The sequence below is a fragment of the Mizuhopecten yessoensis genome, unplaced genomic scaffold (genome assembly GCF_002113885.1).
Source record: "Mizuhopecten yessoensis strain PY_sf001 unplaced genomic scaffold, ASM211388v2 scaffold9253, whole genome shotgun sequence".
Taxonomy (NCBI): Eukaryota; Metazoa; Mollusca; class Bivalvia; order Pectinida; family Pectinidae; genus Mizuhopecten; species Mizuhopecten yessoensis.
The window spans coordinates 961,293-986,467 of NW_018407955.1; the positions used below are offsets into that span (position 1 = coordinate 961,293).

The 25,175-nt window shown below is 36.3% G+C and overlaps 1 protein-coding gene across 3 annotated transcripts in view; it reads right to left on the bottom strand.

The window, feature by feature from the left end:
• The window catches only part of LOC110457623 (lymphoid-restricted membrane protein-like), a 223,182-nt gene that overhangs the window by 25,762 nt on the left and 172,245 nt on the right, over positions 1-25,175 (bottom strand). For all 3 annotated transcript variants that reach the window (XM_021508980.1, XM_021508978.1, XM_021508979.1), the window contains 2 exons: positions 23,768-23,991; positions 1,375-1,405 (listed from right to left, as the gene is read on the bottom strand). In XM_021508980.1, coding sequence (XP_021364655.1) covers positions 1,375-1,405; positions 23,768-23,991 — 255 coding nt within the window. The remainder of the gene's footprint in view (positions 1-1,374; positions 1,406-23,767; positions 23,992-25,175) is intronic.

The following is a 25,175-nucleotide window of genomic DNA, read 5'->3' on the forward strand; positions in this document are numbered from 1 at the left end:
AGAACTGCTGCAATATATATTGAGGATTAGTGTAATGTGACGAGACAGAACTCAGTGTAATACAGAACTGTTTAAACCAAAATTCCAACATAGTCCAATTATTCAAATAGAAACTTTATTTATTTTACAACAATTATGAAACAAGTTATATAACTTATATTATTCACTCTTGTTGTTCCAGATGTTAGCGCGCAAGGGGTTTTAATGTGGGAGGAAACCGGAGTACCTGGAGAAAACCCACTTGGTTGGGCAGGTAACGAAAATACCTTTTCATGTCTGATCGTGAATTGAACCCCAACCACCTTGGTGAAAGGCAAGTGCGCTATCCACTGTGCCAACCAGCCACCCAAAACGACATTGTTCATACTGAATCTATATAATACTAACACCTGTCCAATCTGACGAAAGCATGGCAATGTGTGGTGTTTAGTTCAAACATGATGTATTTCTAGATCATTGCACAAACAATTTTATCAAAGGCCCACTCTTAAATGAAGAAATCATTTTCTCACTTGTGTGTTTCTTTACTGAAGGCATATATTTTCATCAGCAAGTAATAACGTTTCTAGTATTAATCAATTTACAATTCAATGCTACAGGTAACAAACTTAGCACGAAGGTCTTATCTGTTGAAGGCAATGTAAAGTGCTATAAATTTTCTGACCTTTTGGTGACATGATCATTTTTTTTCTCTTATCAGTTAAACTAAAAAAAAAAAAGTTAAATGTCAGGAAACTCTATCCATATTCTCTGGAGAAGGTTGACAGCTATAAAGCAATCCATAAACTTACCTAAAAGTAGGTCTAGAACCTTGGGATGTCGTAATTCACCACTATGAAATAACTTACGCAGTTTTAAAATGCTAAATAGATTGTGATGACTTTTACATAAATATCATATCTACAACTCGGGAAATGTGTGAATACTTCTAAAGCCAAAAAAATGGGGAGGTGGATTTATTTTTCTTTTCTCTACATTATAAACAAAAAATAACTTTGCTGAAGACAGGAAAGCTATCATGATTAAAATGTTCTTTTAAAAAAAAAGAAAACCTAGGCTGCTAATATCACTGCTCACAGAAACAATATCCATCCCTTTTTATTAGTATAAAAATTATTGATTTAATTTGTATTCCCCGTCATAACAATGGTTACCTTGAAACAATGGCTACACGGACCCAACACAAGATGTCTGCATTCTGGTTTTTATATACCTGATCGGAAACCATCAACAGAACCCAAAGAACAAAGTGTAATGGATGGATGGATGGATAGATGAACGAATGGATTGATAGATGGATGGATAGATGAGGGACAGACAGCAGTCTTAATGGACACAACTTTGATTTGTTATAGAATAGGAGATCTCACTCACCTCAATTTCCAGTTCACTGGCTTGCTCGGACCTGAAACATACAAAACAGCAGAATATAAATCATCAGCCGATTATGGGAAGGAACATTGAAACGTGAGTCTCAACCAAATTGTTACTTAGCCAAGTTTTAACCCAATGACACTGTCTCAACCAAATGTTACCCCCCCCCACAAACACACACACACAAACACCAGTAAGGAATCTGGACGTTGCAAAAGAAATAATTGTCATCAATATCTCCCTTGATTGGTAATATATATATAAATTCTTTGCTGGAGGTTGACGAGAATTTCACATCCAACCTGATTTGTCTTCCTGCCATTTCTAGCACGACATCCTGTCACAGTACACCTAATACATGCTGTATGGATTGTTATTTTCACCTCACATTTATTCTCAAGTCATTAACAAACGTGGCCTGAATTGAAGATTTTTTTTGTGTTGTTGGTGAATTAAATCATGATGATTAGGAAGCAGCCAGACTCCAACGCAAAGCGGTAACTCACTCATCAATCACATCGCTTTTGATGTAATATTGAATACATTATAAGAAAGCGTTATTAATATAAATGCAATGCGAAGCCTGTTTAATAATATGGATACAGAAATGACTTCTAGAAAAAGAAGATAATTTAGGTCCTGATTGACCTTGACTGTAAGATGAAGATCGAATTGTGACCTTGACCTTAAGATGAAGGTTAAAACAAACTTTGACAGATTGTACACCTCGCCAAACGTGGGGGGGTGGGGGGTGGGGGGTGGAGCTCAATATATCAGCCTGGGACGCAGGTGACATAACAGGTCTGCAAAGCCAGCTAATGTGTTAGTCGTCCTTTTAAAATTAGGCTGACAATTTAGATTTGATAAGTTCATAGACTTAAGATAGTGTTTAAGAACTTGGGCTTAATTCTTAGTAGTTTTGACCAGTTCAATTAATTTTGTATCTTTTTAGTTTTTATTAACAACAATGATATTTTCCCAATTTTTTGTACAGTGAAAAGTTATTAAACTGCTAATATATCAGCTGAAATTTTGACACTATGAAGTGGTTCGGTAATATATCGAGAAGTGTTTAAAGAAATGGAGAAGAAAAAAAGGAACCTTAAAATACTCTGTCAGTAAGTGAGGTGGCAAATGTAATGAAGGGCATTACATTGAGGATTTACTGTACAATTCAAATGCCTTTAACAAGACGTTTTAAAATTCGGTTGAAATGACTGAGAGAACTCAAAATAAGGAGATGATGGACGTCAAAATTATATTGGAAACATTTTGATGGCAAAATGAATATCAGAAACATCTCACAGACATAAATAAGCTGGTATAATCCCCAGCAAGACAGGTGTGATATAGAGGTTGTCACGATATTTTATATACAATACATCTCCAGCACACATGCAGGCATAGAGAGATATTAGCCAGGTGGTATAGGACAAGTAGTTAGCGCCTGATAAGGCAGCTCCTGCGAATTCCTCAAAATTGTATTGATTAATGTATATGCTAATCGTATTCATTGTATTAAATTGTATATCTATATGTACTGTAAAGCGCTTTAGAGTGGCTTATGTTAGCTAGATAGGGCACTATATCACATGTTGTATATTTTATTTTATTCATATAAAGTGACTAAATCACAACACAGTCTTCCTATTTAGTATATCACTTATACAATTTAAATGCACGACTGATACTAGACGGGAATAGAACACATGTATGAAGTTTTTGTTTGGCTATAAAAAACACACCATTAAAACGTTTTTGCTATTTAAAGTTTGGCGATAAATCTGTCTAGTATAAATTTAGTCTGGGAACTTACATTAACTCATTCACCCCTGAAGGCACATTTGAATTCTTCCAATTAAAAGGTTGGAATAGTTCATTATGAAATTTCAGGGGTGAATGGGTTAATTAAACAGAAATGTAAACTCAGGTATTTACATATAGCTGTTACCTTTTGTTGGCTAGTAAATCCCACACCAGGTTGGGTAGACATTTCTTGGACATCTTCATCACATTACAAGGTTCCAAGCTACATGTTTGTACCATTAATTACCCCTCTTCTCTCTCATCAAATTATTCCAATTTTTTTTGTTATATCACTTACAATCCAAGTGTCCAAGTTTTTCTCCACATTTTTTTTTCATCATTTACAAACCAATATTATAGAGTTATTCAAATAACATTGATTACACCAACATTTACAATCCAAGGCTCAAAGCTATTCAAAGATCACCACATTACAATCCAAGGACACAACTTGTTTTTTGCCAAAATTAGAATCCAATGTCACTGAATCACAAAATGTACGAAAACACAAATGTTTTTCTGTCCGACTAACAGTCGAACTTGTCAGACATGCAAATTCTGAAGGGAGTGTTTCGATTTCAGCGCTACTTCTCCACTACAGTGAGCCAGTCCATATCAGGCTTGCCTTAAACGTACACACCATCCTCGCCAACCAAACAATTAATCTTCCACCGACTCCACCTCCAATAAGCATATTTCTAATTTACCGATCGGACAAGAAAATTGTTGGCTACAACAATGCATGAGTAACTGAGTAACAGTATCACAGACTGGCCTGGGTATACAACCACCAGTCACCAACAGATGCTTAGGTGTAAGATCCTGTACACTATATCACAGCTCAGTCAAATCGCCTGCTTTACTCTATTTAGTAGCGCCATCCAAGTACATCTCAATCTCCAGTGTACATACAAAGCTATCTAATTGAGTATTAGAAATTATCTGGATACCTGTTGTCAGCCAAGCATACACCTTTACCGGCTGTGGTATTATGTCTGTAGTATTATACCGCAGTTTTAACTCATTCACCCCTGAAGACACATTTAAACTCTACCAATTCAAAGGATGGAATAGTTCATTATGAAACTTCAGGGGTGAATGAGTTAAGGTGTAATGGGAGTCCATCTGAAAAAGGGAAAAATTCTGGCAACCAGCCAACGAGCTGCATCAGCAGGAAGATAAAAACCCCAAATAGGGGAAGTCATTATACTGGGTACTGGCTTGTCATTATAACTGTAGACAAATCACCTGAGGTCAAGCCACTTATTAAGTGCCATCAAAGACTGACCACATCCATCAAATCACATCATTGCGATACCAGTGATTACCTCTAGACACATATCTGTATAAGCCTCAAAGTTAATTTATCAAGAAAATGAAATGGAAACTTCATTTCCATTTAAAAGGCCTAAAATTAGATTTTGAAAATATTTCACATTTATGTGCAAAAAGGTTAAAACACTTATCTGAAACTTTAAATGGTACACTGATTTTTTTTTTTAAAGTAAATGTATCTGTTCCTGATACATCTGATACAAATGCCACAGGAACTGAATTAGGCCAAAAAAATCTTTTTCCTGTAACAACCCTCATCATATTTCTTTTAAAGTTCTAAACAGCCTGTAGTAACCAGGAAACATACATTTCTGACCTTGGCCTTACAGAATACAGATACAGAAGCTTTATTTTACGTCGAATATTATAAACATACAACATAAGCTACGAAGAGCTTGTATTTCGACAAACTTAAACAGACTTGTTATAGTGTAATCTGTATGCTACACAATCGTCTGTACTTATTGTTGAGCGTTTACATGAATATGCTGGACAGACATGTAAATACATTGATTTTCATTTCTCCCTTCACCCTATTTCCTGTCATTCTGCACGGAAGCAACTAATTGTTTTTTATCAGCAACTGTTGCGACATAAGGAAATATGAAATCAAGATCAAATGTTCACAGTAACAACGAGGCCCATTGGGCCGGTAAGTCACCCTAATCTTTTGCCTCTACAAAGTCAGGGCCTATATTTGGCTGCTTGATCGTCCGAAATAATATTGAACAACACTCGAAGTCAGAATTAGGCTATAATAATCAGTGAATACTGAAGCACTGAAACATAATACCACTTGAGAAGAACTAGGATAATGATGATGACTAGTCATGATCCCCATAATTTCTAATGTTGAACTTTGACCCTTGTTGTGAGTGTGGCCCTTTTTTTCAGGATCATTATTTCACTTATCTTGAAAGCACATCCTTTAACCTTAAAATACTTAAGCTCTGACTTCAAAAAAAAAAATGTTGACAGGTTCTGTTCTGGCCTGTTTAAATTAAGACCACTTTCACATTTTAATTCATAACTATTTACTATTCATTTTCAGTGATCAGGCTCTGCACCACGTAATGTCAACCCATTTTGCCTTTTAGGCCGGCCTGCTCTCGCACAAAATCAAGGATAGTAATTGTCCATCACAAATGGATATTGGACAGACATTATTCCAAAGCACACCATGCACCAACAGCATTGGTGTAACAGCAATGACGTACTCCCTCTTGGGTCAGATCAATCTGAGATCTCTCACCGACAGGTGGCAGATGGTACAACATGATTGATTTCCAACAACACAGAAGAGCAAATCCTATGACCAGTTAGCAGAGTAGATATCTTTTGTTTTAAGGTCAACTTTTCAGTGAAAAATGTTGTATCACTGTGCCACAGTTGGATAGAACAGGATGTACACATCAACTCTTCCATTATCTGAGTTATTGATATTCAGTGAATTCAATCCGACTCCCTGACTGCTCACAATTGGACAGAGAACTGAGGAAGCTACACATCAACTCCTACATTATCTGGGGAATACAATCTGACTTCCTGACTGCTGTCTGACAAATTTGAACATGAACTGTAAATATGATCAAAATATCAGAATACAATGTCACTCTCTGAATATACTCCAACCCTCTGAATACAAGATCACTTTCATTATAAGAACCAAAGGGTAAAATACAATTAGAATCATTTAAATTTCCATTAGTTATATATATTACTACTTAACTGTTGCCTTTCTGTAATAAAACTCAATTTAAAAGACACTTATTGTCAACTTATTGCCGAAAAAAATATATGAACAGGCTGAATATGTAATCAACCTTTTTTTAACAAAGTTCCACTGCCATCCCCCTTACTTACCTGTCTCAAAATGGAATACAACACCCCAATGGCCAAATACATGGTCTCCCCCGTCAATATAGTAACAAAAACAGATAAGAACTTCCTGATAAATACTCAATCTGCTAATGGTCTGTAGAAACTCAATCTCACCTTTTAGCAGACAGTAGTTTCCAGACAATATCTGGCATTGAGGTTTTATTCATCTTCTTGAACATGCAGTATCCTTCGTTAGGGCGGACAGCCACTGTCCCTTGACCACATTTATTTGCGGACAATAAAATCTTGACCACAGATGTAGTATTCCAGAATAATCAAATATTGACTGCTTATATTCCCCGAAGAATGAATATTGACTTAACTTCTGTGCCTGTACAACTGTCCTGAGCTACTTAAACCCCAGCGAAAGTCTCTGTGTAACCCCAAAATCTATAAAAGTATTCCTTACACCATTACAAGTACACCCACTGGCAGTGATGTAGAAAGATGCAACAAGAGACACATAATCCATAAGTACTGTATTAAATGGCCCGACTGCCATGAAATATGTGTACACAGCCACAGTTTATCTGCTTCCTTGTCCACGACTCCAGTTCAAACAACATCAAGTCCGTGGAAATGGCTCTTATACCTACTTCCTGTAGCACTTCACTGTGGTGGAACCCTACTTAAACTCACGCTATACGGTATCCTAACAGGTTCATGGGAGAATGTGTCAGGCCATTGACAGTTGGTGCTACCACAGTTGTACAGTTTTCAAGTTGTCCACAGTTGTCTGTATAAAATTCTCCAGAGTTTATCTCAGTTGTAAATATTTTCAATGTTGACAGCCAAAGTTTTTAAGTCTTTCTGTGATGCCCGTCATTGAAAAAAATTGTCAGTGAAAACAAGTTGGATAAGAAGTGAAGCAGCTGTGAGGATTTTTGGAGATGACACACCACACAAGTATGTTCCTTTCTGTGACAGGTTTGAGTCATCCGTGTATAAAGTTGTCTGCAATTTCAGGCGTTGAAACTTTTCATGGAATGAACAACGTCTCTGCTTATTGATAGTTTATATGGACAACACATTGCTATATACCACTGTGAAAGACATCTCTATGACAACGAGAAGGCCAACGAAAAGGTCTCGGCAGTTGAAACAGCAACAAAAACTCTTACCGACAGCATCGTGGAATAGTAGAATTAATTAGCACTAGAACCTGAAGTACTACCTTAGTTAACAGTTGTGTGAAGGCCCCCTGTAAATTCAATTTCAATTGAACAAGAAAGAGGTATGACCACAGCTGGTTACCAGATCAACTCTCCCTTGTGAAAAACATGTTGCCTACAACCCTTTCAGTATCAGTTTTAGATAGACACACCTTTGTATCCAACACCCTGTACGTTAGGGGTCTGATGGGGGTATCACTTCCCGAAACCTGTCATGAATAAGATACAATGGACACAGGTATAAGATTTTTCGTAGCATTCAACAGGATTTTCCAGTTCAGGATAAAACATTTGATATTCAAACTTCTCAGGTACTCCCAAGTTATACTAGTTACACCAGTAACCTACAAGCTATTGAGTCACAATGTAGAAATAATATATACATTTTTTGGGGGGGAAAAGAAATATGATACTATAAATCTGGCTAAAAGTTATAGAAGCTTGTGCAATACAGCCACACTTTTGTTATCAAAACCTCACGTTTTTCGTCAAAGCTGTTTTATCTTGCTTGTACAGTATGAGGTTGAAACAAATATGTACAATACTTTGACTGGCAAATACATTGGGAATTTTTGAAATTTCTACCTAAACCCAAATCAGATGAACAGCAGATCCTGAAAGAAAATTAAATAAGACATATATTTAAACCTACCATAGAGAAATATTTTAAGAATAACATTCAATTCGTTGCCTCATAATTTTTCATTCCGACTTATGTTTATAACTTTGAATAAAAAAAAATCTACAATTTATGTTGATGTTTGTTTATATCTATGTTATGCAATGTTGAATAAGTATTTTGCATCATGTATCAAACTAAGCTTTCCATAAGAATTTAACAGACTTCATTTGAAAAAAAATTATGTTTACAAGAAGCTTTGAAGTCACATTTTATTACCATTGAACAGAAAACTATGCCATTCACATTTTGTAAAAACATTTCAAGATATTTTTTTCTAGGGCACAGCATGTTACTGTCCACATTTCCTCTAGTGTTATAATGTTGACAATCTGTTGTCAATGTTAAGGCTGAAGCAAAATAAAAATGACAGAGGTCACAAAAACTTTGAAAGTACAATATCACTACTACTTCAGATCAAACATTTTAGAAAGGAAAGCATTAAAACTGTTCCCTTTTTTGTCTTCGTGAGTCAAACAACAAATCTGTACAAAGTTTCTATAGTATAACATCAGTGTTAGAGTGTCGATATGCCAACTATAAACACACATTTTTGAACAAAACTTCATTCATGATTTTTGTACATAATGAAGCAGAGGTCATGCAGAGGTCATTCAGAGGTCAAGGACTTTCATTTTTCAATCAGTGCCACTACTCAGGAACACAGGACCGTTAGTTTTCCGAATACTGATTTAATGAAAGGAAAATGCCCTGTAGGTAAGCCAGTAATAGTGATGTTACCGGTAGATCACATTTAAATGTATGACCTCTTGGTACAAGGATAAGAGATGGTCTTATACCCACCACCGATCAATGACTTTCATTTTTCAATCAGTGCCTTTGCTCAGTGGTAGTTTTCCGAATACTGATTTAATGAAAGGAAAATGCCCTGTAGGTAAGCCAGTAATAGTGATGTTACCGGTAGATCACATTTAAATGTATGACCTCTTGGTACAAGGATGTGAGATGGTCTTATGGAACCCACTACTGACCAGTGATCAGATACAATGTGTTGTATACAATGAACGGTAAACAACAAAACACTTTAACATTTACTGCTCAATTTGGAATCCAATTCCCATGGTGGGTTTAAATTTGTAAAACATGTTTAGGGGTGCTTGATGACACAAACAAGTCAGCAGCAATTGTGAAGATGGAAACAAAATCCATTTTAACACTGAGAATAGAAATTTCACAAGATAATGTACTGTATAACATGGAAACACCATAGCTCAATAAAAAGATAAGACAGATCATGTTTAACAGAATCACGGGAGATATAAACAAGCTCTGACAGTTTATCATTTCACTATAGCACTAAACCTGAATTAACTCAACATCACTTAGGCTTAAAATGTCATCCAAATTCTCCACTCTATGAAGTTTAAAGGGTTTGAATTTGAAATCAATGAATGAAAATAAGAAATATTAAAATCTTATTTGTGAATTGGTAATACGGATATCTGTTACGGTTCACTGTAGTGCCAATTCTTTTGAAAATAATCCCTAGTTTGATACAGTTGGAGTCAAAGAGAATCAGGGGAATTTCAAATATTGTTTTGTTGAGAAGACAGGGAACAGCACTGGCCTCAGTTTCATGAAAACTCCTTAACTTAGCAATTTCCTTCACTTAGCAAATTCCTTAGTTTTTTCCATGAATGTATTAATTACTGAAGTGAAGGAGACATATCAGTTTTCCTGAAATTTAGCAATGCTTTCTAATGGAAAAGCTTAAGAGATTTTCTTCAGCTAAAGAATGTTCATAGTTTTTTTTTGAAAGGTAACATTTTTGATTTCTTGATTCATCAGTTTGGAAATATGGAAATATGGTCCCTTTGTCAAGCCATAATGAAATTGTATTTTTTTTTGTCACTCAACCCGGGATGTTTTGCCTATCGATATTAGAGAGCGTATACACTGCATCAAATAGGTAGGGTGTAGATATAGCCCCCTCCTCCGTTATGTCAGTATCAAGTCATACAGATGACTCAGCTTGTGTCCCCCCTCATCTCTGTTTATGTTTTGAGTTTTCCTGTTTTTGATTGCTTCTTTGATATGTCTCTTTTTGTATGTTGTTCCCTTTCAATTATTTCAACTTTGTTATAACTCTTAGTTCTGTAAATTGGTACACACAAAAAGATCTTAATTTTTTGGGGGGATTTTGAAAAGGGCCAAATATAACTGCCTTACACGATTTATAATGCAATGGAACACAGCAGGTCAATCCTGGTTTGCAAGCTTTTCAAGTAATTTACTGGTACCTTCCCAACAGAGCTATTTATCAGGAGCTGACACATCTGAGCATGATATTTCAGGTTTTAGATCTAACAAACAGTAATTTATATTACCAGCAAGCAATGGCATCTGATAGTAGAACTCTTTCTTAGATTAATTTGACATAATATTTTTTGGAGTGGTGAAACTTGCACTCTTGTCTAATCAATCAATAAAAACAAATCTTGAGAAGAGTCTGTGAGATCGTTTTGCCTTGGAAATTATATAATAGCTGTCCACAACCACTTTGATATATTTATACAGACGAGAGTATGTTTGATGACGAATGTTATGAAGTGCAATGCATGAAACAAAGATACAATTTACCAGAGTGAATTATGACTTCACGGACCCAACAGATTTACAGCTATCCACTGGTATTTGTTATACAGCAATGAAGCTTGAGTTCCTACAGTACAAGTTTACTCTCAGAAAACAAAGCAATATTTCATTATCTACTCTTTTATCAACAGCAAACCATTTTACAGCATGATATGGTGGCATTTAAAATTTAAAATACTGTACAATCAAATATTGATATAATGCCCCTCGTCTCATTTGGCATTTCTCTTATGGCCAACATGTCAAGGTTCCCTTCTCCTTTTCTCCCTCTGTATAGTGGTATAACCTCTTTATAATGCCAACACTTTACTGGACAAATTATACAATGTAATAGGGTATTACTGTAAATGAAATCAGGCCCGTTTTATATGATTGAGATAGTCAAAGGCAGATAAAATATAAATATATAACAACCAACTTATCTTTCCTTTTAGTTTAACAATTCGGAAGTATAACTACAGGCCATACTGATAATGAAATAAGCTGTATTTTTCTTTGAAAAATGACTAAAAGTCATATGCAATCAAATCCAGCTTAATGCTTGATAACTTTTTGTTTCTAGATTGGACAGGATCAGGTTTAAAAGGGTAACAGAATTATTATTGAGCAGATGTAAAACTCTCATAAGGAAGCCCCTACCACTATAAGTCTATAAAAGGAATCTGTGGTCCTCTAGATTAAGCTTACTAGATGTGTACTATATATGGAACATGTATAAAGTCCCCTTGACAGTTAGGTTTCATTTTAACGTGACTTTAACCCTATATATACAGTTTGTAGCCTTAGCTGATGGACAGACTCTGGGATTTCCTCAGGGATGGTAACATTACTTTACATTAGTGGTCTAAATCCAGGCTCTTCCGTTAATAAACCTGTACCCATCACATGATTGATCACACACACAGACAGAAAGTGCAGAATGATGTAGAAAAGGTCACAGGTTTCTCCCCATCTTTTTTGGAATCAATATGTCTTGATTACAGCTAAACCTTTTTTCATTTTTTCTTTTAACTTTCGATCCATCTGTTCCTTTCATTGAAAAAGGTCTTACAAATGTTTAGTATCATAAATATCCAGTCAGTTAAAACTAAATTCAACTAGAACACTGACAGGTCAGTAAGGATGTGTGTGTGTGGGTGTGTGTGTGTGTGTGTGTCTTGTGGCAATATATCCCCCATAATCATCAAGAAGCAATCTGCCCATATAGCTGAGCTTGACGTTTGACATTTGGACTTCAAAAAGAATCGCAAGGAAGCAAAATATACATTTTACATGTACTAAGATGTGAGTCTTGTTTCCTTCCACCTCCATATTTGCTGGGCTAACAGAAATGTAAATACCGGTGCAATACTCATTTGTTAGCTTTGATTTGTTTTATTTCACCTTAAATACCTCCTCCATCAAAAGCCAGGGTCAAAGTCAGAGATCCACTTTGTCTTTGACCTTTGGACCCAAATGACCTTGACCTTTAACCCATTGACCCTGATCTTTGGTCAGTTGACTTTTTCTTCAATTCCGACCAACTTTGCTTCATAATGTCATAACAAAATGTTCATCAGTGAAAAATACAAAACTTGACCTTAACCTTGAACCCTGTAACCTGGACCTTAGGTCAGTTGACTCCGTGTTAAGTTCTGAACAACTTTGCTTCATAATGTCATAACAAAATGTTTATCTGTGAAAAGATACAAACGTTGACCTTGACCTTTGACCTTGGACTCCTTGTTTAATTCTGATCAACATTTCTACATAATGTCATAACAAAATGTTAACAGGGAAAAGATACAAAAGTTAACCATCATTCTTGGACCCAGTGACCTTGATCTTTGATCAATTGACTCCTTGTTTAATTCTGAGCAACATTGCTTCATCATATCATAACAAAATTTTCATCAGTGAAAAGATGCAAAATTAGGCCCGACCTTTGAACCTAATGACCTTGACCTTCGACCTCAACTTTTTACCTCAGTGTGTCTCTTTGTTTAATTCCGACCAACACTGCTTCATAATGTCAAAAAATGCTCATTTGTGAAAAGCTACAAAATTTGACCTTGACCTCTGACCCGAAGACCTGGACCTTTAGTCAGTTGATTTCTTGTTTAATTCTGATCAACTTTGCGTCATCATGTCATAACAAAATGTTCATTAGTGAAAAGATGCAAAATTTGACCTGGACCTTTGAACCTAATGACCTTGACCTTTGACCTCATTGTGTATTTTTGTGAATTGAACATCTTGACCAAGGTTCATGTAAATCAGTCAATAAATACTAAAGTTATCAGCCAGGAACAGACAGAGTGATTACTATAGGGCACCTGTATCTCTGATACGGGGCCCTATTAAATATTATTGAATCTGCATATTAACGGGGAAAGACTGTGATTCCGTGCTGACATGAGTACAACCCTAAAAAAACACACCAACTAAACAATAACAAGAGGCCCAGGGGCCTTAATAGCTCACCTGGTATTTTATTTTTTAATTTAAAACCTGCTGAGTACCATTCAGGTTTATCAAAGGAATACAAGTAACAAAGTTGCATCTTCCATTTATAAATATTCAATTCCCTTTGCCCAAAGATTCTCTAAAACAAGTTTGGTTAGGTTAAAATCCCTTCAACGGTACAGAAGGAGAAGGATCTTTAATGTTTTCCTCTATTTCCCCTAATGGGCCCCACTAATCTGCCCCAAAGAAGGGGAATCCACACACCTCAGTTTAAACAAAATTGATTCTTTTCTCCCTAAGCATGCTTCAGACTGCATTTGGTTTAAATCCCTTCACTTGTATAGTAGGAGAAAAAAAATCCTCTATTTCCCCTATTGGGCCCCGCTCCTATGCCGCCAGAAGGCCCACACCCTCCGTTTATACAAACTTGAGTCTCCTTTGTCCAAAGATGCTCTAGGACAAATTTGGTCAAAATCCTTCAATTGGTTGAGGAGAAGATTTTTAAAGATTTACCTATTTTCCCCTATTTGGCCCCGTCCCTCTGCCCCCAGGGGGACCATACCCTCCGTTCATACAAAACTGAGAACCCTTTGGCCAATGATGCTCCAGACCAAATTTGGTCAAAATCCCTTCATCGGTACAAAAGGAGAAGGATATTTGATGTTTTCCTCTATTTCCCCTAATGGGCCCCACCCATCTGCCCTTAGAAGGAGGCCCACACACCTCAGTTTATACAAAATTGATTCTTTTGTCCCTAATCATGCTTCAGACTGCATTTGGTTAAAATCCCTTCACTTGTATAGCAGGAGAAAAAAAATCCTCTATTTCCCCTATTGGGCCCCGCCCCTCCGCCCCCAGAGGGGCCACACCCTCCGTTTATACAAACTTGAGTCTTCTTTGTCCAAAGATGCTCTAGGACAAATTTGGTCAAAATCCTTCAATTGGTTGAGAAGAAGAACATTTTTAAAGATTTACCTTTTTTCCCCTTATTTAGCCCCGCCCCTCTGCCCCGAGGGGGGGCTATACCGTCCGTTTATACAAAACTGAGAACCCTTTGGCCAATGATGCTCCTGACCAAGCTTCAGACTGCATTTGGTTTAAATCCCTTCACTTGTATAGTAGGAGAGAAAAAATCCTCTACTTCCCCTATTTGGCCCCGCCCCTCTGCCCCCAAAGAGGCCACACCCTCCGTTTATACAAACTTGAGTCTCCTTTGTCCAAAGATGCTCTAGGACAAATTTGGTCAAAATCCTTCTATTGGTTGAGAAGAAGAAGATTTTTAAAGATTTACCTATTTTCCCCCTATTTGGCCCCGCCCCTCTGCCCCCAGGGGGGTTATACCCTCCGTTTATACAAAACTGAGAACCCTTTGGCCAATGATGCTCCTGACCAAATTTGGTCAAAATCCTCTGAGCCGTTCAGGACAAGTAGCATTTTAAAGGAAAAAGTTGACGGACGCCGGACGCCGGACGCTGCACCATGGGATAAGCTCACTTGGCCCTTTGGGCCAGGTGAGCTAAAAATACTGCGTCTTGAAACATTTAAAACTATACAATTTATAAAAATAGAAAAAATTTGGAGGTGGCATTTTTTATAATTTTAAAAAACTAATGTTAAGCTAACTATCATTAACACTAGTACAGATTTGTAACAAACTTTTCTCGGATTACAACAAACATTTTGATATATAAACATATCAATGAATATCCAATCTTGATCTTTGACATTTCGTTGTGTTGTGGTAATTGATATGTTAACGTACACCTACACAAATCCACTGTATTCAAGGGTCCTATATACGGAGCAGAGCGTAAACAATTTTGTGTGTTAAATACAGTGAAAATAAGCTGTTCAAATCTAAGTACATAATTACCATGTACTGTATAAGTATTCAGATACAGAAATCTTTCAAACCACCAGTAGTAAGTCTTTCTTGAGGGGGTTCTACAATAAACATTCACAGAATCAATTCAAAATATCTTTAATATAATCTGTCTTGAAAAATAAATCAGTTATTTTTGCCATTACTGTTGACAGCAAGTCACATATCAACATTGCTATTAAGTGAAATTATAGTGTTTAGATACCCATTACATAAAGTTTTACGACCTATCTATTACGTCAACACTAAGAATCTAAATGATACATAACGGCACTTCTTATCAACTTACATTAGAATATAAGAATGACAACTGTTAAAATTATATATCTATATTTTTGGCTGATCTGTTTTAATTTGTTTGTAAAATTGGAACATCCTCAGACAGCTGGTGTAGCTAGCCAATCGTTATTTGTGAATTTTGTGAAGTGGTCTATAGAACTATCCACATTGGGAATTTCATAACAATGCCAACACACTTTACTTTGATGGAAATGGAGCTAAATGCCAATTCTAACCCAAGTCAGCGAAGTGTATAACTTTCTTGTTAGAACTTTCTGAATGTGCATAACTTTATGTATTGGTGTACAACATTTTCTTATGCGATTGTTAAGTAATGTATCGATGTTATATCATGTATTTTGTGTGTAGAAATAATGTATTACAACTAGCATTAATATTGCATCAATTCTATTGCGTATGGCGGAATAGGACTCCCATCTAAGACTTTTTGGGTCTATTTATATGACAAAATGTGAACGTCATAACAACTGTCGTTTATTGTAATAAACGGCCATATTCAATTCAGATTTTGTGTCCTTGTTTTATTTAATTATTTGTCTAATTGCCTATTAATTTTGATGACTACGGGACATGAATTATCAGATAAATGGACCGAAATGCAAAATTTAACCAAAAGGTCATACAGAACAATAGAAAGGCGAATCATTAATGTCCCCACAACTTAAGTGGTGGGGCCAAAAAGTAGAGATAATCAATCCGTATAGCTACTGTGGTACATTACAGGGAGTTCATCCAACCAAAAATACCCTTTTTTAGGGAAAACTGAAAAATATTTCAAGCTTGTATTAAAAAAAAAAGACCAGCAGGTATGCATTATCTTAAATTCTTAATTGAACAAGTGCAGTTCAGTTGCTATGACTACTTAAGAATATAGACTCTTGCAGCTATAATCCAATGTGCATCTCTATTCCCGAAGAGTTCTACACTTAGTAATTTACAGTTTACAAAATTTAAATGTAAATAAGAACACTTTCATATGTTAAATGGATGTTGCAAGGTAGGTAACTCTAACATAATGATTATTATGTGTGAGGTAGTTACTATGTGTAAGGTAGCATGTACCCCTAAGTTTGAACCAAAGTTAGTTACCAATGCTGGTATGGATAGTAAATGTCATCAAAATTGTTTTTGTAATAAATTGGATAATTAAACTCTGACTATTGTGTGGTGTAAAAACACCATCTCATGCATTTTTGATATATAGCATGTGTCATTCATCCATTGTGACATCATAGATAACAACATAATGACATGCCTTAAAGGATTTATGGCAAATGGTGGTGGTTTCTTTGGTTTTTCCAGTCTATACAATAACAAAATGTGTAACTGTGCATGCTTTGGTTAAACATATGATGAAAGATATTATTACACTTGCTGCAGCTCATTTCATAAAAATATCATATTATGGGAACATGCTTGAGAGCTGTCTCTATAGATTTAAATGCCTATCTTTACATAATACTTTATTATTTAAAAAAAAAAAGCAAAATTTTATGCAAATTTTAAAAGATTATTATCGAAGTGCTAAAAGAGATTCTGTATTATAGGTTATAAAATTACCTAAACAGTGTAACTTTATTCAAGTGTTGTAACTTTTCTTCACTGCATTGCAGTATTTTAGCAGTGTAAGTATTACAAACTCTGTTAAGTATAGGAATCATTCTCTCAGATTAGTTACATAAGCATTATTAGTTGAGACTACTAGCTCAAATCTTGTCTTCCGACAAAGATATACTTGTCGTAATAATATATTTTACATTCAATGCTTGGAAGGATAAGTTGGTAACATATTGTAGCTGTCTTTAGATAGAAGTTGACTAGGCTTAAATGAAAGCACTCATCTGTTTTCCAATAAGTCTCAAAAACAAGAGGCCCATGGGCCTTAACGGTCACCTGATATATTTATACAGAGAGTTGATTTTGTTTTTAAAATGAACAGAAATATTATTCAAAGTGACAAAAAACAATAAAACCACCTTATTCAATATCTAGCATACATATTTCAGACTAAAAAGTATTTGAAACTAGCACCTCTGATTCTAAACAGTAGGGGTAGGGCTGGCTCAAAATTTTCAAAGTATCAAACTGTCAACTCAAGGTTATAATTCCAATCAAGTTATTAACATGTAATATTCAAAGTATCATTTACCATTATAAACCATAATAAATTTTGCCCCCCTCCCCCTCCTTTCCCAGGGGGTAAATGTGAGACCCTAGGGTCATAAACCTCAAGTCCCTTCCATCTATGAAGAGTATTTGATTTTACCATATCTGGGTCTTGATAAGAAGATTTTTCAAATTTCAGTAAACTTGACCCTTTTTGGCTCCACCCATCAGCCCCTGGGGGTCAGTCAGGGCTGATATGTGCTTATATTATCAAACCGCTACCTAATACTGATAATGCTAACCCAAATTGAATTCCTTCCAATGGAAATTAAACAAATGTTGGTCCAAAATGTGATTTCCCTATATAAACTATAGTAAAGTTTACCCCCTCCCCAGGGGGTAACGTGAGACCCCAGGGTCATGAAATTCACAATTTCGGTAAAGAACCTTAAGGCCCTTCCATCTATGAAGAGCATTTGATTCTATCATATCTAGGTCTTGATAAGAAGATTTTTGAAATTTCTGTAAACTTGACCGTTTTTGGCCCCACCCATCAGCCCCTGGGGGTCAGTCAGGGCTGATATGTGCTTATATTATCAAACTGCTACCTAATACTGATAATGCTAACCCAAATTGAATTCCTTCCAATGGAAATTAAACAAATGTTGGTCCAAAATGTGATTTCCCTATATAAACTATAGTAAAGTTTACCCCCTCCCCAGGGGGTAACGTGAGACCCCAGGGTCATGAAATTCACAATCTCGGTAAAGCACCTTAAGACCCTTCCATATATGAAGAGTATTTGATTCTACCATATCTGGGTCTTGAGAAGATGATTTTTGAAATTTTAGTCAATTTGACCCTTTTTGGCCCCGCCCCTCAGCCTCATGGGGGCTGGGTACTAAACCGGCCATTTTTTTTGTTGACCTTTGTCCATGGAAGGCCCCTGCAAAATTTCATTGAAATTGGTTCAGGGGTTTTGGAGAAGTAGATTTTTGAAATTTTAGTCAATTTGACCCTTTTTGGCCCCGCCCCTCAGCCTCATGGGGGCTTGGGACTAAACCGGCCATTTTTTTTGTTGACCTTTGTCCATGGAAGGTCCCTGCAAAATTTCATTGAAATTGGTTCAGGGGTTTCGGAGAAGAAGTCGAAAATGTAAATTGTTTACGGACAACGATGGACGACGACGGACAAAAGGCGATCGCAATAGGTCACTTGAGACTTTGTCTCAGGTGACATAAAAATCTTTTAATATTGATATTAACCTTTTTCTCGACCCCAATGGTAACGTTTTCAAGAAACTGGCAATTATTTTGGCAAATCGGCAGTAAGCTAGTTTAAAAACCTCTGGAAAAAATCACATTTATTATGAAGTCATAGATAAGATTTTAACATTTTGGATATAATATAAACATGTCTGAAAATTAATTTTCTTTTTCTTTTTGCTTATGCAAATTTTAAATGATGACATGTCAAGAAATGTAACATGTTTGTCAGCAGATTAGTGTTATAGATATCACTGGTATATCTTACATGTCTTACATGAACATGTCTGTACACCTGTACAGGTATCAATCATTGCACCTGATTTACCTGTTACATTCCTGCTCCTCAAATGTCACGTTAATAGAATCACACAATTGTCGAAATTCTTCCATAGGTAAATCCCGCATTTCCAATATAAGAATATCCACGAGTCAGAACAACACTGAAACGGTCATTTTATCACAATGCTCAGTGTTAGAATGGCCAGAATGATAATCTCAGGACCTGGGTCTGAACAAGGTCAATATTCTCCAGGTGATAAAAGACTAGGAAGTTTATGATCTTTTTATCGGACAATCAGACTCAGGATAAATTGAGGCTGGATCATATCATGTCCTGGATTGTAGCTAGAACTCAACAGACCACCAGCTGATTGTGGACTAGGAAGACTTCTATACATGTATTAATATATATACACACACTATCAGCCCCTATCCGTCTCATCTAAGTAACGTTTATATATCTACCTGAACAATCCACACCTGTTAATGCGGTGTCACTTGCCACCCCTAAACTGGATAATGGATTATCTAGATCAATTGATTTGGACCAATTGATTTTTACCTGCAGGGAAGGGTGGGAGTGAAACTTTTTATCAAAGCTTACTATTTGATTTACCGGCCTTAAAAGTCCAATATCGACCCAAGGTAAGACTTACGCAACACCTGAAATAGGTCTTTTGAGGTAAAACACCGACTTCAAAAGTAATCCAACGAGGATAAAAGACCAGTGGACCCATGTGTATTGATTTATAGATCAAGAGCAAATATGTCTGTAGCAATAAGCCTTTAACAATCACGAACAGAAACTAAATAAAATACAATCATACAATAACACTGAAACAACGTCTTATTGAAACAAATGACCAAATCACTTCCTTTTTTATAAAACGACCTCTGACAGTACAGCTGTACCCTGCTTTTGAATATTTTAGGAATCTTTATGATAAGTTCACTTACTCCGGTACAAGGAGGTCCTGTATAAGCAAGAAGGTGGAGTCAAGATAAAAGCGAGTGTGATGATCACGACAAGTAGATCTACTATGATTGCTCTTAAAATTGCTTCAGTAAGTTGTCCTGTTTGCCATAATTGTAGTGAAAGGTGGTTAAGTGTTTAAATAAAATCCAACCTTTAACTTTACGTTCTGTATTTTGCTCTAACACTTCATACCTGTCAATCCCGGATATACTGAAAGAGGGTGATGACCCTCTTTTGAAAATTAAAAAGAGAGTCATAGCGTGCGACATCTTTTTTTTTGCAATAAATATAAGAAAAGTAGATTTTAAATTGGAACTTTAATATTTTAATGATGTAAAAGGTACATTCTGCATTCAATAAACTGTTCTTCCAGCATATCTAGCTGATCCTCATCCACAATACCAAATTTAAATTTAATTAAAATTTTAACAACACAACTTATAGAATTAATTCATGTTAATATATGATACTGTGTTTTCACAGGGATTTTTTAATGTCAATAAAAATGGTCCTGACATTAAGAAATTGCACCTTATTCATATAAAATATAAGTTTTATACGAGTAGGGTTTGAAATCTTATTGTCAGGATCATTTTGATTGACAGAAACAAATCGTAAATGCCTGTGCGTGTTTTTAAATGTCTTAGAAACATTGTTTTTAGCACCAGATACAACTGAAATATGCGATTTACAAAGAGTGCAGAATGCAGCGTTTGGTCCACGAACGCTGGACTTTATCCATTATAACTCATTTTCCTACGACATTTGATATGTGCACAATTATCTTTTCTTTTTAGCATTTCGTGAAGTAGAACCTGCTAGTCGCGATAACGACTTCTTCCTTCAAGAAGACTCAAAATATGATTTAGACTACGTATATTCGTTAAAACACCTCACTAATTACTTGTCGGTAAGTTCAGTAACAACTATATAAACATTTTTAAAAACAGTTCTAGTACGTATATAAACAACTCACAACTTACCTGTCGTTTAGAAACGAAAACAGGAAATAGATCGTCTTTCTTTAGACAAAGGATGGAAAAGTCTAGAGAATTCCGAGTGACTTCGGAATATACGAGAAGATTCTGGGCGAAAACGGGTGAAATTGACGAAATCCTGGTCAAGTACGTGTGAAGTTATAAAAGCCGGTGAAGGGCTAAAATCCCCGGTGCAACCCGACGAAATCGGGTCACTTGGCAGGTATGACACTTGTTAGACTACTTGTACACACCCACAATCTGTCTCCAAATATTCATTCCAGATTCTATGAGAGGCACATGCCTTCAATATCTACGAACGTTTCTGGAAATTTATAGGTTGAAATAATAATATTATAATAATTCAAGGTTCTTATATACCGCTTTATCACAACCTAGTTCGTTGGTCATCTCAAAGCAGTTCATAAATTATTATCCGTGGTTGTAGGGCCTTTGCAACAAGCCAACATCTTTCTCAAGTTCCTTGGGAGCATACAGCTGGTGCTACCTTTTCGGCGTTCACAGCTAGCATTCAACAATTCTAGCAATGCCCAACCACGTACTCATTTACAGCTGAGTAGACTGGAACAACCGGAGTAAAGTATCTTGCTCAAAGATACAACACTGTAAGTGGCGTGCCATGACTCGAACCCGCAAAGGACGAGATGCTTGAGGAAGGGAAGTTTCATCATAATCTGATAATTCATTCAAAAGATATTAACCCAAGAAACTATGAACCAATCAGATTACAGCACCCTGATTAAATAAGCATGGATTTTGCAGAGCATGATAATCAACTTTTGAAAATCAAAGCATTCCTTTCTGCGATATCACATAAACAAGAGGCCCATGGGCCTTAACGTCACCTGATATATTTATACAGAGAGTTGATTTTGTTTTTAACATGAACAGAAATATTATTCAAAGTGACAAAAAACAATAAAACCACCTTATTCAATATCTAGCATACAGATTTCAGACTAAAAAGTATTTGAAACTAGCACCTCTGATTCTTAACAAGGAAAATGAAGAAATTTGAGGACACTGACTCCTTTGAGCCCCACCCTACAGCCCTTGTGGGTAGGGCTGGCTCAAAATTTTCGAAGTATCAAACTGTCAATTCAAGGTTAAGTTATTAACATGTAATATTCAAAGTATCATTTGCCATTATAAACCATAATAAATTTTCCCCCCCCCCCCTCCTTCCCCAGGGGGTAAACGTGAGACCCTAGGGTCATACACCTTAAGACCCTTCCATCTATGAAGAGTATTTGATTCTACCATATCTGGGTCTTGAGAAGAAGATTTTTGAAATTTCAGTAAATTCGACCCTTTTTGGCCCATAGGTACATACTACCAAACTGCTACCTAATACTGATAATGCTAACCCAAACTGAATTACTTCCAATGGAAATTAAACAAATGTTTGTCCAAAATGTGATTTCCCTATATAAACTATAGTAAAGTTTACCCCCTCCCCAGGGGGAAATGTGAGACCCCAGGGTCAAGAAATTCACAATTTTGGTAAAGCACCTTAAGACCCTTCCATATATGAAGAGTATTTGATTCTACCATATCTGGGTCTTGAGAAGAAGATTTTTGAAATTTCAGTAAATTCGACCCTTTTTGGCCCATAGGTACATACTACCAAACTGCTACCTAATACTGATAATGCTAACCCAAATTGAATTACTTCCAATGGAAATAAAACAGATGTTGGTCCAAAATGTGATTTCCCTTTATAAACTATAGTAAAGTTTACCCCCTTACCAGGGGGAAACGTAAGACCCCAGGGTCATGAAATTCACAATCTCGGTAAAGCACCTTAAAACCCTTCCATATATGAAGAGTATTTGATTCTCCCATATCTGGGTCTTGAGAAGAAGATTTTTGAAATTTTAGTCACTTTGCCCCTTTTTGGCCCCGCCCCTCAGGCCCCTGGGGGCTTGGGACTAAACCGGCCACTATTTTTGTTGACCTTTGTCCATGGAAGGTCCTTGGAAATTTCATTGAAATTGGTTCAGGGGGTTTGGAGAAGAAGATTTTTGAAATTTTAGTCACTTTGCCCCTTTTTGGCCCCGCCCCTCAGGCCCCTGGGGGCTTAGGACTAAACCGGCAACAATTTATGTTGACCTTTGTCCATGGAAGGTCCCTGGAAATTTCATTGAAATTGGTTCAGGGGTTTTGGAGAAGAAGTCGAAAATGTAAATTGTTTACGGACGCACGACGGACGACGACGGACAAAAGGCGATCGCAATAGGTCACTTGAGACTTTGTCTCAGGTGACCTAAAAACCACTGTGCAGACATTTTAGGTGCAAAAACAAAGACGGTATTTATTACAGGATATATTGAATTTCGAATATGGTCCAAAATCAAACATGAGTGGAAAAAATTGAAACAATATTTGACAAAAATTTCATGAAAATGACAAAAACATTCCCTTAAAAGAGTTATCACACTGAAACCATCGTAGTTGCTGAAATCCAAGAAGGCCACTGGCAGCCACATTGAATTTCATATTTTCCAGACTCTAGACTTAAGTCTTCAGAGGTTCACTTATAACATACTTCATCACTTTCTAAAAGATTTAGAACAATGCTTGATAACAATGGGAAAGTCAGAGAGATTCTGATGAAATTGTATTTTTATAGACAAAAATGAATATTTACCCATCGTCGTCTCCATTGACGGTGTCAGAGTTGAGCTTGAGTGTTTTTAGGAATGAGTTGGGTATGCTAGGGAAGGCTGGCTGGTTTGAGGCTGGCGGAGGTTGGACCACCCCTCCATTGGTCTCCGGTCTCGTTGTTCCGTTAAGGCTGCCGACTTCCTGTGTCTCCATCAGTTCCGGCATCTTCACATGTTTCATCTGCTCCCGCTTCTTATTCAGGTGATCCTGTGGACAGGATATGGAGGTTAGTGTAAAAGCTATGGGAAACAGTATGTGATCAATCTCTGGTGTGTTTACAGCTTAGAGCTAAATACACACTCTCTATCAAGTAATGCCAACACGTGGATAGTCCGACGGCGTTACATACACAATGAACATCAATGCCCTAATGGAGCCACAAACCTTAACGCTAATCAGGTAATTACCAAAGGAAACTAATTACACCCAATAGAAATGCATGGAGAATCCAAGGAGTTAGTTCCATTCAGAGATTCAAATCCCTCTCTGGCAGTAATCAAAACTGTATTTTACTAGATAGAAAATAATGCAATATACCGTAACAAGAAGTATATTATATAATAAGTTGAATACACCCAAAGGTCACAAGCCTATGAAGACTGTATGTGGTCTTAGTGAAGGTTTGTTTCACACTGGTTTCAGTTTATCCAGGGTTAAATTTACATCAAAATAATAATACCAAAGTCGCATTGATCGACTATTTCCATTTTTCATAAAATTTTAAACCAAATAATGTTTTTACTTAACTTGCAGAAGACAAATTTTGGTATGAAATATACAAAGGGCCCAAACTCAGTGTATAAATGAACTTGATATACAATACTCTACACTCAGATAGAGTTGATGTGATATGCTTAAGAAAAAGTGACACTGACAGACTAATTGACAAATGGTGTGAAAACCAGCAAGTCTTTTCCGCTTATCCAAGTACAGAATAAAATCATGAAATACACTTAAAGCATTTAAATAAACAAGAAATTGCACACAATACAAATCCGCTTTTGTGTGAAAAGTCTACCAGAGCATACACATTGCTTCTTATCAACAGCTTCTCCTTACTGATCACTTTAGCAACTCTGCATATTTCCAAATCTTGTATTTCATTATCTCTATTTCTATGTAAACATGAAGTTTCTTTAGGAGAGTTTAGGAATGCATAAGAGTCACAAATGATTTCAATAACTAGTAGCTGGCGACCTTGATATTGGCTGTAGTACCCTGAAACACAAACTTGCTCCAAGCATTTCATACCTGACTACAGCAGAAGTTTGATCAAAATCAATTCAGGAAAAGTCATCAGAGTTAGGTGACATTTTTTTTTTTTATAAATCGTAGATATGACCTAGAACTTGCATTCATGCATGTGACTAATACAATTTTGGTTTGTTTGT